The 19,034-nt window shown below is 49.4% G+C and overlaps 1 protein-coding gene across 1 annotated transcript in view; it reads right to left on the reverse strand.

Moving 5' to 3' along the window:
• The window catches only part of fa2h (fatty acid 2-hydroxylase), a 95,492-nt gene extending 84,724 nt beyond the window's left edge, over positions 1-10,768 (reverse strand). The window contains exon 1 of the mRNA XM_038806904.1: positions 10,254-10,768. Within this exon, the coding sequence (XP_038662832.1) occupies positions 10,254-10,565 (312 nt within the window). The 5' untranslated portion in view covers positions 10,566-10,768. The remainder of the gene's footprint in view (positions 1-10,253) is intronic.
• Between the last annotated feature and the right edge of the window lie 8,266 nt (positions 10,769-19,034).

Below are 19,034 nucleotides of genomic sequence, written 5' to 3' on the forward strand. Positions count from 1 at the left end.
GCACAGTCTCAGACACCTAAAACACATCAGCTTTGCTCTGTTTTAACAAATCCATCCACATCTTGCATTTCAGCTCAAAACTTTTGAGACCATGTATCATGATGCCAATATTAGAGTCTTAGCCCAAGGTTTGCCTCTGGAACATATCAATAGTGCCAAGGCAAAGTTACCAAACCACCCAGGTCAAGAAGCTTGGGCGGATAACGCACTTCCGAAGCTTCAAATCCACAATCACCCCCTCAAAAAAGCTCCGACTACTTAAGTCAATCCCTACACTGCAGCCAAGTATGAGGGGGCGTGGAGAGCGAAACAATAGCAAAAGGAAAGGAGCAAGTAACTGGCTGAGTGATAGGGTTGCGTGCTCAGAGTCAGGAGAAAAAATATTTGCTCATGACTCCCAGTTGTGGGTGGGAGGTCTTGTAGCACAGTGGGCAATGCCCCAACCTCAGCCAGAAGCTATGTATTAAGAGTCCCACCTGAGGACTTAATAGCCAAGGAAGCAGTGTCCATAACATGGCCAAACAGTTTGAATACCAAATCCTTCCAACACATTTCAATAGCGTGAAATAGAAGCAAGAGGGATTCCTGGTCAGTAATGGAGTCAGATGGAAAGAATGTTGGGAGACTCTACTACACTCTCCATAGCTCCAGATTGCAACATGCATGTAAAAGTGTATTTTGCAACAGCAACTTGGACTCGAGAGTGGACTGTAACAAACTACCACCACCCACAATGGGTTGTTTCAGTTGACCAATGAACAAAATAAAAACTGGTTGAAGACCACGGTCAGCCTCTTTTGCAGCCATTCACGTGCCATACTTCTGCAGCCCCAATATGAAGAGATATCCTGCAGTTCAGGTCATTGAGGTACTTTAGGACAATACAAAAAAACATATTTTAAGAGAATAACTTCACTGCACTGTATGTTTTAAATCGCTTCTCTGTAAAGCTCTGTTATTCGTACCCAGCGAACAAGTTGTCCACAAAATTAACTGTTTCAGATTTAAACGACCTATCTTTTAATGAGTCTACAGAGCTGTCAATCCTGAAATTGTAGAGAGGCCCCTCAATTCAATGGCTCCAACAGGATAAAAAGGCACTTTTAGTTTTCCAGAGGAATGCTGAACTCATATGCACGTGCAGATCCATTGAACCTCAGAGCCAATGTTTGATCTCGGTCCATCTCCATAAAACAATCCAGTTCTCCAGAAATAGAAAAGAAAAACATGTAGAAAAGTATATTAGATCTGAAGCATATTCACTTAGGTTACTGGAAGCATGTCCGACTTGATGGTCCACTCAACAGTATGAGAAAACAAGTAAACCACAGGGGTGATTTTTAAGACGCACTTTACCCTTTGAAGTTAAATCCTAGTTTTCAAAGTGAATTAGAACTCCAACAATTAGTAGTCAATGGAATGAGTAACGTAACAATCTGAATAAAATGTCTGTGTGGTGGGGGCATGCAAAAGGGAGAAGATAAAGAAAAACAGATTTGTTAACAGCTGCAATTTTGGGCAATAGTGGCGCAGTGGTTACCATTGCAGTCTCACAGTGCCAAGGTCCCAGGTTCAATCCTGGCTCTGGGTCACTATCCGTGTGGCGTTTCCACATTCTCATTGTGTTTGCATGGGTTTCGCCCCCACAACCCAAAGATGCGCTGGATAGGTGCATTGGCCATGCTAAATTGCCCCTTAATTGGAAAAATGAATTGGGTACTCTAAATTGTTTTTAAAGCCACAATTTCAATCACTGCAGCAAAGTGGTTATTTTTAGAGCGCTTGCATTTCTATAGCACCTATGGCAAGGTACCTCAGTTGGCTCATCTGGTTAGTGATGCAGTGCAAGGCCAAAAGCGTGGGTTCAATTTCTGTACCGGCTGAAGTCGTTCGTGAAGGTCCCACCTTCTCAACCTTGCCCGAGGTGTGGTGACCCTCAGGTTAAATCACCACCAGTCAGCTCTCCCCCCTCAAAAGGGAAAGCAACCTATGGTCATCTGGGATTATGGAGACGTTACTTTATCACAGATAATGAAATGTTTCTGAAATGTAGTTATTATAGGAATGTGATAAACTAGGTGATCTGTTTGTAGAGGGATGGATGTTTTCTAGAACATGGAGACTTCCCTTGTTGTTTTTAAGAAGTATCAAGGGATTGCTGAAGCCCGCCTGGGGGGAGAATCAGGGCTTTCTGATTCACATTGCAACTGAAAGTATGTGCAGTATTTCCTCAGTGCTGCACTGACATATTATCATGGAAATATGGACTCTTATCTCTGGAGTGAAGTTGGTAGCTTTGCAACTCTAATTCTGAGACGGAACCATTGTGATGGCAACTCTCAATTCCCTTCTGTTTCCCTTAATAAAAATGTACATAGCAAAAGCAGTAGGCTGTAGTACTGGGCTAAACAAGACAAGGTCTTGACTTCAGATTTCATTCAGAAAACTAGTAATTTATGGACTAGTTGTTGTAAAATCTCAAGTAGCTCAGGGAAAGAAACCTGCAAATTCGACCCAGTCTGGACTACATGGTGGATTCTTCATGCCCTTGAGGAGCCTGGGGGATCATTACAGCCTCGTCAGTGCTGCTCACATAAACATGGTATTGTACTCTGCATCCATATAATTTTTTTTAATTTAAAAAAAAAATTTAGATTATCCAATTATTTTTTCCAATTAAGGGGGCAATTTAGTGTGGCCAATCCACCTACTCTGCGCATTTTTGGGTTGTGGGGGCGAAACCCACGCAGACACGGGGAGAAGGTGCAAACTCCACACGGACAGTGACCCAGAGCGGGATCGAACCTGGGACCTCAGCGCCGTGAGGCAGCTGCGCTAACCACTAGGCCACCGTGCTGCCCTCTGCATCCATATAATTAATGTTTTCTACTCACCATGTCAAGCAACTCCCAACTTTTAAAAGCCCAACATAATCCCAAATTCTGCTAAATTGCTGACAAACCATCTGTGACATAAAAGTACTTTTGAATCACCCTTGGTGCTGGAATCCAACAGAAATTAAATATAGAGTGCAGGAGGGCCTGCCAGAAACATCACACTGTATACCAAAATATGAGGTGTCAATCTAGTGGAGCTTCAACACAGGATTGACAAACAAGAAGCTGCATGCGATGGACAAAGCAAATCAATCCTATAATTAATGGATCAGATCTAAGCTCTGCAGTCCTGCCACATCCAGTTGTGAATAGTGGTGGACAATTAAACAACTCACTGGAGGAGGCTCCACAATTAGCCCCATCCTCAGTATTGGGAGAGTCTAGCAGATGAGTGCAACACTTGCAACCATCCACTGCCAAAAGTGCCAAGTGAATGACCCATCTCAAACCGTCTGAGGACCCGAGCATCATAGTTCAATTCACTCTACATGATATCAAGAAACCACTCAAGTCACTAGGTTCTGCAAAGGCTTTGGGCTCCAACAACATGGAGGGAACAGTACTGAAGTCTTTTACTCCAGAGCTAGCCACGCCCTTAGTCAAGCTGATCCAGTATGGCTAGCACGCCAGCATCTTTCCAGCAATGTGGAAACTGCAGGAGCAAGAGAAATCCAACCTGGTCAATTACTGCCCCATCAAAGTGTGAGACTGACAGGGCTATCAAGCTGTACTTACTCAGCAATGCCTATCACTGACACTCAGTTTGGGTCCATCAGGGCCACTTAGCTCCTGACCTCATTGCAACCTTGATCACACATAGACACAAAGAGCTGAATTCCAGAGATGAGGCGAGTGTGACTACCCTTGATATCAAGGAAGCATGTGACAGAGTGTGGCATCAAGGAACCCTAGCAAAACTGGAGTCAGTGGGAATCAGCAGGAAAACTCCCGAATGGTTGGAGTCACATCTGGCACAAGGGAAGGTGATGGTGGTGGCTGGAGGTCAATCATCTCATCCTTGGACTGCAGGAGATCCTCAGATAGGGTCCAATCTTCAACTGTTTCATCAATGACCTTCCTCCATCATAAGACCAGAAGTCGGGATGTTCATAGATTATTGCACAATAGGTGCACCAATCCTCAAACACTGAAGCAGTTCATGTGCACATGGTGCAAGACCTGGACATTTTTCAGGATTGGGATGACTGCCTGGGACTTGTGTGGTGCGAACAATAACTACCTCCAACAAGATAGAATGTATTCATCTCCCGATGACACTACCATTGCTGAATCCTTCATTATCAAGATTCTATGGGCTATCATTGACCCGAAACTGAACTGGACCAGCCTTAGAAATATTGTGGCTATAAAAGCAGGTCAAAGGCCGATAATTCTGTGGTGAACAACTCACCACATGTGCGCAATTCAACAGAAAAATATCCAAGTGTCATTCTGGGCAGGTTTGGAGGGGTGTTTCTCGTTAACTTTTTCGGTGAAATCCATACTGATATTTACCGACACTTAGTCATTCTTTTGGACCTTGGGTGGTTCTAGTGCTCCTTAGCCCACCTTTTTTCAACAATGGAGAGCTGGACTCACTGGCAAGACCGGCTCCTCAGAGGTCGGGTTGCCACTATCTCCAAGTGAGCTTGAGGGTCCCCCACACCCATGAGCATTCCCCCCACCCCCACAAAAACACATGAGCATTAGCCCACACCTCCCAAGTGAGTACACCCTGCTATTGGGCCGTTGAGAGCCCCCTTCCCCATTTTCATGCCACCCCACCCACACACTTTAGAGTCCCTCCTTTTCAGGACCCTCACCCTTCATACCTCCTCACCCCCCACCTTTCAGTGTCACCTTGACAGTGCCCCATCAGCCAGGCAGTGCTACCAAAGAGCCTTGGCAGTGCCAAAGTGACAGTCTGGCACTGCCAAGGTGCTTGGGGGCCAGGAGGAGAGCCAGGGTGGAACCCTGCCCTATCCCTGACCACCCAGGGGTCTCCAATGGCCTGAGAGACACCCCAAATGCCGTTACACCAGGTCCACATTTGCGTGGACCAGTGCTAAGCAGCACCATTGTGAGGTCTCCCTGGCATGGGCTTTAGTTTCCAGGCCTCGGGAGAATTGGGAGCCGACATATTTACATGAGCCTAATGGTTCACTTAAATGTGTGATCTTGCGAGGCGTTAAGAACTCGTGAAAGGTGGCCCACGAGATTGAACGGCCTCACTGCATTACCGAGTGGGGCGCAGCGAGGCCGTTTGATTGCACTAACGTCTCTGTTCATGAAGCTCAACAACATCCAGTCCAAACGGTAAGCAGTGGCATAGTGGTACTTTCACTGGACTAGGAATCCAGAGTCCCAGGGTAATGCTCTGGGGATCCAGGTTAGAATCCCACCATGATAAATTGTGACATTTGAATTCAATAAATCAGAAAATCTGGAATTAGAGGTCTAATGGTGACCATGACCACTTCTTCACATCTGGTTCACTAATGCCTCGGAGGGAAGGGAATCTCTCATGCCTTAACTTGGTCTGACAAATCTGGTTGACACACTGCCACTCAATTCAAAGGCAATTAGGGAGAGGCAATAAATGCTGGCCCAGCCAGCAACATCCACATCCCACGAATGAATAGGGGAAAAACAAGCACTCTTGATTGTCACCCCACCCAGATTTCACAGCCGCACAGTGACAACAGTGCAGTGTGTACCATCTACAAGATACACTGCAGTATCTCATCAAGGCTCCTTCGCCAGCACGTTTCAACAATTTCCACCATCCAGAAGGACAAGGGCATCAGATACATGGAAACAGCACCACCTGGAGGTTGCCCCCCTCACGCGCCATCTGGAAATATATTGCAGTTCCTTCACTGTCACTGGGTCTAAACCCCTCCTGTGTTCCTACAGCACTTCAGCGGTTCAAGGAGGAAACTCACTGCCACCTTCTCATGGGCAATTAGGAATGGGCAATAAATGCTGGTCTGGGGCAGCTCCAACGTCCTATGAACAAATAAAAGTGTTTCAGTGGCATAACACTTTCCTTCATAGAGCCAATATATGCATCCAATGAACAAGCTCTTGCCATTTTGTTCATACATTTCAGTGGCCTAAAAGGAACTAAAAATTTTGGCTGTACATGGAAACTTGGTTGACTGAGCGGTGCAGGGAGAAAAAGGGTGAGTGTTGCCAGGTGTGATATTTCGGACTGTGTTTGAGACGGCACAGTGGTTAGCACTGCTACCTCGCAGCACCGGAGACACTGGTTCGATCACAGTCTTGGGCGACTGTGCGGAATTTGCACATTCTCCCCGCGTCTACTTGGGTTTCCTTCCCCAGTCCAAAGGTAGGGTTATGGGGATAACATGGGCTGCTCTTTCGGAGAGTCAGTGCAAACTCTAGGGCTGAATGGCCTTCTTCTGCACTATAAGGATTCTATGGAATACGAAGGGTAGTTTCTTTTGAGTACACTGAAAGTTCTCAATTACAGATCGTGCCTGCTGATCTAGCATGAGTAATAAGAACCTAGTCTCACTAACAAAGTGCAAAAAAATTTACATTTGTGAATCGTACAAGTTCACTGAACACAATTGCTGAAATATTCATTGCAATTAAATCCTAAACCATGGTGGCATCCCCACCATGAGACAGACTATGCTCTCAATGGGCTGATAATTCAAAGAAAGGGTCTAAGACTCGAACAAAATCTCACCATGTCCCTCCCAATTTATGGATTCAGCAATATGTAAAAATATTAATGCAGGAAAGACTTGTATTTTGAGGGAAATAATACAACTGATCTTAACTCGACATGGAAAATATGCCCAACTCAAGAATGTATACAAGGACAGGGTACATGATAGTTGATCGTGTGGCAATTAGAAGAGGAAAAATATCCTGTTATTTAGCACAGAAAGACCTGAAAAATCCTACCACAAGGATTCAATGCCAAGAGTGAAGTTAGAATTTTTTTTATATGGAATACGAGTTAGTGTTTGCACAGCATCACCATGATCAATTCTTTTTTTCCCCAATTAAGGGGCAATTTCACGTGGCCAATTCATCCACCCTGCACATCTTTTTGGGTTGTGGAGGTGAGACCCACAAAGACACGGGGAGAATGTGCAAACTCCACACGGGCGGTGACCCAGGGTCGGGATCAAACCCGGGTCCTCAGCGTTGTGAGGCTGCAGTGCTAAACACTTACTGCGCTCACGAACAATTCATGCAGTTTTCTAATGTGCTTAAATAGGGAGGAATCTACAAAGTGCCCACTTCCCAACATTCCTTCCAAAAGTACCATTTTGACCACCTATCCATTTACAATCTTTACTTGAGACCCTCTACAGAAATTTTAGAAAATTGCTCATAAATATTGCCTTGCCTCCAATCCTGTCCCACAGAAGAAACTTCTCCATGTGCACAAGTCATGTCTGTCACCAAAATGCCCCATCTCTCCTACACCAGGGAGTGACCACATGAACTTTTGCAAGGTAACTTTGCTTGACGCAGTCCCCCTATTTTTAGTATAGTTGTTTCTTAAAAATAAATCAGCCATTCCAAAATAATAAACACTAGAAATATAGGCATATTGTCACTACCTCATTCTATTAAAGTGCATACTTAACGGCAAGCTTTATTGCCAAGGATCAGATTTTATGGCCTCCAGATTATTTGGTGCGCATGTTAATGACCTGGACTTGGGTATTCAGGTCAGAATTTCAAAGTTTGCAGCTGGTACAAATCTCAGCAATGTTGTAACCACAATGAAGAGGATATCAACATACTCCATCATGACCCCCTGTGTGCGTGGGTTTCCTCCGGGTGCTCCGGTTTCCTCCCACAGTCCAAAGATGTGCAGGTTAGGTGGATTGGCCATGCTAAATTGCCCGTAGTGTCCTAATAAAAGTAAGGTTAAGGGGGGGGGGGGGGGGGGGGGGGGGGGAGTTGTTGGGGGTATAGGGTGGATACGTGGGTTTGAGTAGGGTGATCATGGCTCGGCACAACATTGAGGGCCGAAGGGCCTGTTCTGTGCTGTACTGTTCTATGTTCTATACCTCAAGGAGGTCAAGAGACTAGGGAAAACCAATAAACACGACAGACAAAATCTAACCCAGAGTGTGTTAAGTGATACACTTTGGTACAAGAAAAAGGAGGCATTATGAACTAATATAATTTTTAATGGATACAGGAGCAAAAAAACCAGAGAACATTTGCCCAAAATTTGTTGATGGTAACAGGACAAGTTCACAAAGCTGTTTCGTGAAAAAGCATATAGGAATCGTTGGTGCCGTTCAAAGGCAGAGGATACAAAAGCAAGCGTGCCATAGCAAACTGTTAGAACATGGTTGGGTCTCAGTTGGAGAATGTAACCAATTCTGGGTATTACATTTGGAAGATAGATGACATGGCCTTATAGAATCATAGAATTTACAGTGCAGAAGGCCATTCGGCCCATCAAGTCTGCACCGGCTCCTGGAAAGGGCAGCGCACTAAGCCCAGGCCTCCACCCCATTCCTGTAACCCAGTAACCCTACCTAACCTGTTTGGACACTAAGGGCAATTTATCATGTCCAATCCACCTAACCTGCACATCTTTGGACTGTGGGAGGAAACCGATGCACCCGGAGGAAACCCACGCACGCACGGGGAGAAATTGTAGACTCCGCACAGATAGTGACCCAAGCCGGGAATCGAACCCAAGACCCTGGAGCTGTGAAGCAACTGTGCTAACCACCGTGCTGCCTTAAAGAGAGTGCAGAAGTGATTTACTAAAATGTACCCAGGATGAGGGGCCTCAGCTATGAGCAGAGACTGGAGAAGCCGGGACTCCTCTTTGAACATGGAAGGGGAGATTTGATTGGGGTGGGTGTGTTCAAATGCACAAATGGTTTCGAGAGAAGAAATAAAGAGTAGAAACTGCTCCCAATGACAGGAACGCTGATAACGATTTGCGATTGGCGAAGAACCAGAAGCAACAGGGTTTGGGGAGGGGGAAGCAGCAGGTGCTGATTGGGAATGCCTGAAGGGTTGGTGGAAGGTGATTCATTAGCTGCTTTCAAAACGGAAAATGGATCTCTGCTTAAAGAAAAAACTAATCAGCGGGTTATGTGGAAAGAGCAGGGGAGTGGTACTAATTGGGTAGTTCTGTTAAAGAGTTGGCATAGATAAGACATGATAATGATCTTCTGTGCTGCGTTCTTGTATGAGGCCATGGTGAATCTGACCATTCCTGCTCATCACACATTTCCAAGCTATTTCAGAACTTGATAAATGTATTAATTCGCCTAAAAAGCAGGCAGACCCCGTGCTCTATTTCAGAGCTGTGTTATAGGCACAACTTTTACACAGAGATTGAACCGTGGCACTCAAGGGGGGGGGGGGGGGTCTGTGACCCTGCAATTCATGGAATACACGGCCAACTCCTCACAGTAACTGGAGAATTCCGGCATGAGTTTATTTGTGTTTGCAGTTTCAGCAAGGTCGATTTATTTTAACTGCATTTTTACAGATCTTCTCTCCCACAGACACCCTCGCTTACAAAAAATAAGGGGGAGGGCGGGAGAAACGAGAAATGAATGCACTTGCTAAACCGGTTTGGTTGTTAACCTGTCGGTTAACGCCCTTTAAAAAAAATACTTGCTGTTGCACCTGTTTCTCCGCGACAGGGATCAATGCACAATCCACTCTCCCTCCCCTGGGTACAAATCTCCTCCCTGTAACTCAAATAATGGCCATGAAATGCGTTGTATTTCTCAAAGCCCATTTCCCCTTTCCACAGTTACCACAGGCGTAAGCTATTTTTCTCTTTTACTTTCGCTCAGATTTGTTTTAAACACTCAGAACAGTTCTCCGCGCTGATCCAGAGAACATTGAAACGGTGCCTCTGTGATATTTTTCGCCACACACAGAGCCTGGATTCTCTCAGTCCCAAGTACTGGAGCAGGTGCATTTTTTCTTTAGAACAAAAACAAAAACAGGCACTGAAGTAAGTCACAGTAGACTAGAGAGCATCCAGAACTTCCGGGTGTGCTGTTTACACAAAGCCAAAAGATTTTAATTGTCAACCTGTGCATAAATCTTCCCCGTCGATTTGGTTCCATTGTTGTATCCCTCACTCTGCACTTACTGGTTGTATTAAAAGTTTCACATACGGAGAGTTTTAACAAAATTGTTTAATATTCCAAATTTGCTTTTTTTTTGTCTGCGAGAAATATTGCGCGTTTTCTTCACTTTAATGAAAAGATGACTTTGCACAAAATGTCACTTGGCGGGGGCGCTGCAAGAGATGACTGGGAGGGGCCCGGGCCACTTTTGTGAGTTGACCCCAAAACTTTTTTTTAGACTTACTTGTTTTTTCTGGGCGAATTCTTCCACCTCCTCTTCCTCCTCGTCCTCCTCCACCTGGTTGTCCTGCCTCAGCTCCCCAATGTAGTACTGCTGCAGCCAGCGCAAGGCGTTGGGGCTGTGACGGTGTGGCGGTCCTGCCATGTCCCGGCTCACGTCCCTGCCCGCCCGCTGGACGATCATCTGCTCTCCGCCCGGGTGGCGCTGGATGAACGCTGACACGTCGTACACCCGCCGCTCGTGGATGATCCAGCAGGAGTCCACTGTCGTGTGCTGCTGCACCTCGTCTACACTGAAGTAGCGCTTTTTCTCCATCTCTGTGCGTGTGTGACTGGCTGTCCTTCTTTCTCGCTCTGTCTGTATTAATCACTACACTGCTCCTTGCCCTGCCTTGCCTCACCTCCCAATACTCACATTCCACTACTGTAAAACTCGCGACCGCCTCCACTGCCCAGCATTAACATAATGAGCCATGACGCCAACATACACCTGACACGGTCCCGCCCTCTGCCGAACTTTGTGGCCCAGCATTCATATTAATGAGAGACTTCCTCCATTGACTAAGACAACCAGACATCCACCCATCTCCCATAGCCTACATCCATATCTCCCCTTCTACCACGGCTGGAGAGCGAGGAGGTTGGACCTTGGAGTAGTTTAGCTGCTGCACTTTGAGCGGGAAACTCTGGCCTCTGCAGCCTCTCAGAGTGTCTACCTGCTGGCTCACCCATCTCCCCTCCCCCCCCCCCCCCCCATCTGCTTTAAGCTTGTTCAGTGAGTTATCAGTTGAGGCAGGGATTGTATCTCCGCGGTGTTATTGATACAGTAAGACGTCTCACAGCACCAGGTTAAAGTCCAACAGGTTTATTTGAAATTGTAAGCTTTCAGAGCGCTGCACCTTCATCAGGTGAAGTGGGTGGAGGCAGGTGTTATTGATGGTCTAAATGGACCTGGAATATCTGAGGCCACCCCGGCTAAGCTTCTCTCCTTGAAAATCTTCATTTTTAACGAAGCTTACATGGCCGCCTGTCATATCTTTTTGTTTGGCTCAGTGTTAAATTTTGTCTGATACTGCTCCAGGGACACACTTGGGGATGATTCATCACGGTGTTAAAGATGTCATATCGGGGCGGCACAGTGGGGCAGTGGTTAGCACTGGTGTCTCATGGCGCTGAGGACCCAGGTTCAATCCTGGCCCTGGGTTACTGTCTGGGGAGTTTGCACATACTCCCCTTGTCTGCGCGGGTCTCACCCCCACAACCCAAGATGTGCAGAGTAGGTGGAATGGCCAAGCTAAATTGCCCCTTAATTGGAAAAAAAATAATTGGGCACTCTAAATTTATAAAAAAAGTAACTTAAACCATCAAGTCCCGGTAGCATCCTTGTGTTATGGGCCATAGTTTAGAGAACCCAGAAGTGTATCATGGAGTTCACCTGACTCACAACTTTTAATAGATTGTGGTATGGTGGACTTCCGGTTGCGGTGATGCGGAGCTAAGCCGCACATTCGGTAGCTCCCGCTATTTTCGGTCTTTTGGGCTCTTTTAAGGGCCCGTTGTGGTGCTCGCTGGACTTTTCCCGGTGTGGGAACACATCCACTGCGCTTTTCTGCCGGTGGATGGACTGGACCAGGAGCGGAGCGGTTTAAAAAACGGCTTTGGAGCAAAGAAAGGTGCGAGGCAGGAGAAACAAGATGGCGGTGGGCGGGGAGCCGGCAGCGTGGCAGCAGCGGGCGCAGGAGCAGCAGGAGCTGCTTCAGCGCTGCTTCAGAGAGCTGAAGGCTGAGCTTTTGGAACCACTTAAGGCCTCGCTGGCAAGCCCATGGTGACTCAGACGGCCCAGGGTGACGAGATCCGGGAACTATGGCAAAAGGCCTCGGAGAGCGAGGGCGAAATCCTAGGCCTGGCAGTGAAGGTGGAGTCGCACGAAGCGCTCCACAAGAAATGGCAAGCGAGGCTGGAGGAGATGGAGAATCGCTCCTGTAGGAAGAACTTGCAGATCCTGGGCCTCCCGGAGGGGCTGGAAGTTTCGGACTTGGGGGCCTATGTGGCGGTGATGTTGAACTCGTTCATGGGCGCAGGGTCATTCTGGGGGCCCATGGAACTGGAGGCTGCCTATCGAGTGCTGATGAAGAAGCCCAAGCCGAATGAGCCGCCCAGGACGCTGCTGGTCCGTTTTCACCGCTTCGTTGACCGTGAGTGTGTGCTGGAGAAGGAGAGGAGCAGCAAGTGGGAGAATGCAGAGATTTGGATTTATCAGGACTGGAGTGCGGAGGTGGCAAAGAGAAGGGCTGGTTTTAATCGGACGAAGGCAGTGCTTCACAAGAAGGGAGTGAAGTTTGGCCTGTTACAGCCGGCACGTCTCTGGGTCACTTACAAAGACCGCCAGCTCTACTTCAATTCCCCGGAGGATGCCTGGGCCTTCGTCCAGGCAGAGAAGTTGGACTCGAACTGAGGACTGGGGGGCTGCAGACTGATGTACATAGTCCGGAGGCTTTGTCCTCCGTGGTATCCTTTCGTTTTTCTGGTTGTGGTTGTTATGTCATTCAGCCTTTTTTTTTTGCTTTTTCACATTTTTGGGGCTCTTATTATTCATTTTGGTGCTTTCTTGTTTTTTCACTAGTGGAGGGCTGGGGAGCTGTTCGTGGGCCCGCTGGGTCACGCGCCCTTCTTTTTCCCGGTCGGGGGGGGGGGGGTCTGAAATGGAAGCGCGGGCTTCCCGCGCTGCAGGAGCAGTGGGCGGGACCGGCACTGGGTGGGGGGAGTGGTGGTTGTGTTGCACTGGGGAGGGTCATTGGGGTGGCGGGAGCAGCCGGGGTCAGCAAGAGTCGGCTGATTTACGGAAGTACGATGGAAGGGATTACGCCGCTGGGGGGAGCCCTAGCTAGTGGGGTGGGGGGGAGGGGGGGGGAGGGGGCGGGAATAGGGGGGAGGTACCGGGTTGCTGCTGGAGGGGCTGAAGGGGAACTGCTGGCGATGGGGGGAGTTGGGAGGGGGGTCTGCCACCGTGGGGAACGGGCCTGGGGGGTTTTGTGGGCACGTGGTGAGCCGAGGGAGAGTCATGGCTGACCGGCGCAGAGGGCGGGGGAGCACTCCCCCGATTCGGCTGGTCACATGCAACGTGAGAGGGCTGAATGGGCTGGTGAAGCGGTCCCGGGTCTTGGTGCTGTAGCCACCTAAAATGGACGCTGAGCTACAAAATAAGCCAAGCGCTAAGTCTGCAGGGAAACAGGCAGTTTAGCCAGATCAGCAGTCTGCAAAGAGAGCATTTTGCATTCTGCAAGTAACAGAAACCAGTTTGGGCTCAGGTGAGAAGACCTTAGCTAGGTGCAAATGGCAAAACGCTTTGCATGCTAATGAGGCAATCAGACCTGAACACCCACACAATAGATACATTTGATTCTGAATGGACACATTTGAATCAAGGCCCAGACATCGAGGCACCAGAAACCTCCAAACAAAAGGGCATAAGAAACGCCCCCCCCATCACGGAGACCCCCTCGCATTGGGGAATGAAAACAGTATCGATGAGGAATTGACCCAATAGATATCCAAAGGTTAAAGCCCGCCCAAGAAGAGGGAAGGACAATGGGATCCCTATAAAAGACAGGGACCTCGTGTTGTCCGGTCTGTTTTCCGTGCTCCGGCTCAACTTCGGTCAAGGTCTGTTATTCCGTGCTCCGGCCCTGACCAAGAACTTGAAGATCCACTCTGACTCCAGCCGTTGAGCACCAGCCGCCGAACCGTAAGTGCCAGTACGACGCTCGCTACGCGAACTAAGCCCGCTAGAACCCCCAGTGACCAGAACGCTTGCTGAAGGTTGCAGCCCAAGACCAGGACGAAGGCCTCGCTCCCTGACCTTGCCTGTTCCTGTTAGATAAGTATTCTGATTACTTTAGTTTAGTCATAGCTTAGTCTCTTAGTGTGTGCATGAGTATTTATTATAACTGTATAATAAATATTATCGTTTGGACCTTACTAATCGGTGTATCGTCTTTATTACTTTGAACTTGACCTTGGAATACTCGTGACGTTGTCTATACGGCAACTGGCGACTCCTAAGCTGAATAAATACATAAGACAGAGCCTAGTGGTGTTAAGCACTTGGAAGTTAATACACCCCAATAAACGCGTTTTACGCCCATAGTAAAACGTGCAACAGTGCACTTGAAGGGGCTGGGTGCGGACGTAGCCATGCTCCAGGAGATGCAGCTTAAGGTGGCGGACCAGGTGAGGCTGAGAAGAGGTTGGGTTGGGCAGGTGTTCCACTCGGGGCTAGATGCGAAGAATCGAGGGGTGGCGATTTTAGTTGGTAAGAGCTGGTCGTTTGTGGCGGCGAGTGTGGTGGCGGATAGCTGTGGCAGATACGTAATGGTGAGTGGTGGGGTCGGTGCAAGGGTTCTGTCGGCGGTGGCAGCCTTTTCTTGATTTCCTGGCGGAGTGTTAGAGGGTGGTCAATTTCAGCAGCAACCCTGGGGGGGGGGTGGATTATGGGTCTGTTAAGGGGGTTCGTTTTTGCAACTACTCGTTTGTTACTTTTTTTGTTGTTAATTTATTGTTTTGTATGGGGGGAGGGGCTTTTGTTTCTGTTTATTCTACGCCTTGTTTATTTTATTGTTGGGAGAAAATTGGTTGTTGAAAAATTTGAATAAAAATCATTAAAAAAAAAAAATAGATTGTTGTATGGGGAGCACACGGCCCACTCTACAGGTGTGGTTAAAAAATTGAAAAGAAATGGAAAAGTATTTTTTAAAGCAAAACAATGTTTATTCGATGAACTCAAATTAACCTTTTTAAAACATACAGTGAACATCTTAGCAACCATTAATTCAAATATAACCCCCAAAGAATACAGCACTAAGTAATCCTTAATAAATTCCCAAACAACATTCAGAAGACAAAAGACCTCTTTGACACAATGATAAGCGGCTGAACACAGAGAACTTGCGGTACGCGATGTTTTTGTAGCGGGCCTCAGGTCTAATTATGTGCGCCAACGGCTGCTGGAAAAGGGGCCCCAAGACTTAGAAACGACTGTGGAAGCTGCGACCACGATGGAGGTCTCCTTCCACAGCCTTAACCCATTCCCCGCGGACCCCGCGACCCAATCATGGGCCCCCGACCAGCGACTCCCCCAGGCCTGTGCTACGCGGCCGCCCAGCCACCATGCTGCCCCAGCCAGCCATTATGCTGCTCAAGCCTGCCATTTCTGCGGCCAGAACCAGCACCCGCGGCAGCACTGCCCGGCCCGCAACGCGACCTGCAGCAGCTGCGGTCGGAAAGGCCACTACGCAAGAGTGTGCCTCGCTAAAAGGGCCCCAGCTCCCAACTCCCCAGCGGCACAAAGTAATCGCTCCCCACCCCCGCAGGCCTGTGGGGCCCGAAACTCTGCGGCCTATGCCCCGACTCCGCCCCCTCCCGCCACGTGCGATCCATGGGGGCCGCCATCTTGGCAAACCTCCACCACGCGGCCGACCACGTGCGACTCATGGGGGCCACCATCTTGGACGCCATCTTCCTCGCCGCCCGCCACGTGCGATCCACGGGCCCGACCAGCATCTCCACGCTCGGACAACTCATCGGAAGAGTACGACTACGAACTCAGAGGGCAGTCATCACGGGGCCACTCCAGCACAGCTGATCGAGCCGCCGACTACCCGCAACTCAGCGCAGTCACTCTGGACCAATCATGCCCGAAGCATCTGCGAAATTCGATGGCAGAGTTCCAAATCAACGGGTACAAAACACCATGCCTCTTCGACTCCGGGAGCACTGAGAGCTTCATACATCCAGACCTGGTAAGACGCTGTTCGCTCCCCGTTTTCCCCACGCAGCAAACTATCTCGCTCGCTTCAGGCTCCCATTCGGTCCAGATCCAGGGACGCACCGCCGTGACACTCACAATCCGAGGTGCTAGCCACTCGAAATTCGAACTACGTTTTGCCCGAAATCTGCACGCCACTATTATTAGGCCTAGACTTCCAATGTAACCTTAAGAGCCTCACCCTCAGCTTCGGGGGGGCCCCTGCCCCCACTCATTATCTGCAGCCTCGCTACGCTGCGAATCTCCCCCCCCCTCCTCTCTTCGCCAATCTCACAAAGGACTGTAAACCCATAGCCACTCGTAGCAGGCGATACAGCCTGCAGGATCGGATATTTATCAGAACAGAGGTCCGAAGGCTTCTCAGTGAGGGGGTTATAGAGGCCAGCAATAGTCCCTGGAGAGCTTAGGTGATGGTCATTAAGACCGGGGAAAAATTCCGCATGGTTGTCGACTATAGTCAGACCATAAATAGATTTACGCTCCTCGACGCGTATCCCCTCCCCAGGATTGCAGACATGGTGAACCAGATCGCCCAGTACCAGCTCTTTTGCACAGTGGATCTGAAGTCTGCATACCACCAGCTCCCAATCCGCCCGGAGGACCGCCACTACACGGCATTCGAGGCCGATGGCCGCCTCTTCCATTTCCTCCGGGTCCCTTTCGGCGTCACTAATAGGGTCTCGGTGTTCCAACGAGCAATGGACCGAATGGCGGACCAGTACGGGCTGCAGGCCACGTTTCCGTACTTGGACAATGTTACCATCTGTGGCTATGACCAGCAGGAACATGACGCCAACCTCCACCGTTTTCTCCCGCTCTTTAGGGCCACACGATTTCCCCTGTCAGCCGAGGCACGCCAGGCCTTCGACGGCATCAAGGAGGACATCGCCAAAGCGGTCATGCGGGCGGTGGATGAATCCACTCCATTCCAGGTTGAGAGCGACGCCTCAGATGTAGCTCTAGCAGCCACACTAAATCAGGCAGGGAGACCAGTCGCATTTTTCTCCCGTGCCCTCTCTGCTTCAGAACTCCGACACTCCTCAGTCGAGAAAGAAGCACAAGCCATTGTGGAGGCTTTTCGCCACTGGAGGCACTACCTCACAGGTAGGAGGTTCACCCTCATCACCGACCAAAGATCAGTTGCCTTCATGTTTGACAACTCGCAAAGGGGCAAAATGAAAAATGACAAAATTCTGAGGTGGAGGATCGAACTCTCCACCTACAATTACGACATTAAGTATCGACCCGGGAAGCTCAACGAGCCTCTGGATGCCCTATCCCGCGGGACATGCGCCAGCGCGCAGATTGACCGATGGAAAGTCATCCACAATGACCTTTGCCACCCTGGGGTCACCCGGCTCGCCCACTACATCAGAGCCCGAAACCTGCCTTTCTCCAACGAGGAGGTAAAAGCGGTCACCAGGGACTGCCCGATCTGTGCGGAGTGCAAACCGCACTTCTATAGACCAGACAGGGCCCACCTGGTCAAGGCTTCTAGGCCCTTTGAACGCCTCGCGATTGATTTCAAAGGGCCACTCCCCTCAACTAACGAGAACGTTTTCTTTCTAAACGTCATAGATGAGTTCTCCCGTTTCCCATTTGCTATCCCGTGCCCCGACATGATCTCCCACACAATCATTAGGGCCCTGCATAGCATCTTCACCCTGTTTGGTTTCCCCAGCTACGTACACAGCGACCGGGGTTCGTCCTTCATGAGCGACGAGCTGCGTCAGTACCTGCTCGACAAGGGCATTGCCTCGAGCAGGACTACCAGCTACAACCCCAGGGGGAACGGGCAGGTAGAAAGGGAGAATGCGACGGTCTGGAAGACCGTCCTACTGACCCTCCGGTCTAGAAAGCTCCAAGTCTCCCAGTGGCAGGAAGTCCTCCCAGACGCGCTCCACGCTATTAGGTCCCTTTTGTGCACAGTGACCAATCAGACCTCTCACGAGAGGCTCTTCATTTTTTCCAGGGGCACTACCACGGGGGTCTCACTTCCGGCATGGCTGAGGACGCCGGGCCCCGTACTCCTGAGGAAACACGTCAGGGCGCACAAAACCGACCCCCTTGTTGAAAAGGTGCGCCTGCTCCACTCCAACCCCCAGTACGCATTCGTCGAGTTCCCTGACGGCCGTCAGGACACTGTATCCCTCCGGGATCTGGCACCCGCCGGATCCAGCGCCCCCTCGACCCTCACAGAAGGACCCCTCACCCTACACCCCATGCTGCCGCCCCCTCGTGCTCCCGAGCCCACAAGCTCACTCCACCAGTTCCGCGCGCCCACACCGGCCAGCCCCCAGCGCCCCCAGTCCCCGGTCGAACCAGGAGAGTATCAAGCTCGGATCCAACTCTCCCTGGAGTCCGTCATCATTCCCCAGCACTCAACACCCATCCAGCCACCACAAGAGGCTGCAACCCCGGTGCTCCGGACAGTTCGACCACCGGACAGACTGACTTTGTAAACCACCACCCCCGCCGGACTTGATTTCTTTGCAGGAGGTGAATGTGGTGAATATAACATGGTAAATTCACACTGTATATTGTAAGCGCAGTAGCATTACCCGACCACTAGGGGGAGTAGCTCTGGGAATGCTCAGGAGCTTGTACAGGGCTCCACCCTTGGCTCTGCCCACGACTCCTCCCACTAGTGCTGCTGTATAAATACCCTTGTCCAGAGTCAGCCTGCAGTTCACAGAGAGTTCATCAACAGGTAACAGGCTGGCTCTGAAGTATGTTGATTAAAGCCTAGATTCATATCGGAAACACGTGTCTGGTGAATTGATGGTTCCATCAAACATGCGGGCTGATGTTTGGGGGTTGGTAGGAGGATGGGATCGTTGTTATTGTCATGGGGATTGACATATTTGTTGCTGATTATTGTTTATTGTTGGTGGGTGTAAATTTGGGAGAAAATGTGAAAAAGGAGAATAAAAATATTTTAAAAAAAATTTATAAACACTC

The sequence above is a fragment of the Scyliorhinus canicula genome, chromosome 9 (genome assembly GCF_902713615.1).
Source record: "Scyliorhinus canicula chromosome 9, sScyCan1.1, whole genome shotgun sequence".
Taxonomy (NCBI): Eukaryota; Metazoa; Chordata; class Chondrichthyes; order Carcharhiniformes; family Scyliorhinidae; genus Scyliorhinus; species Scyliorhinus canicula.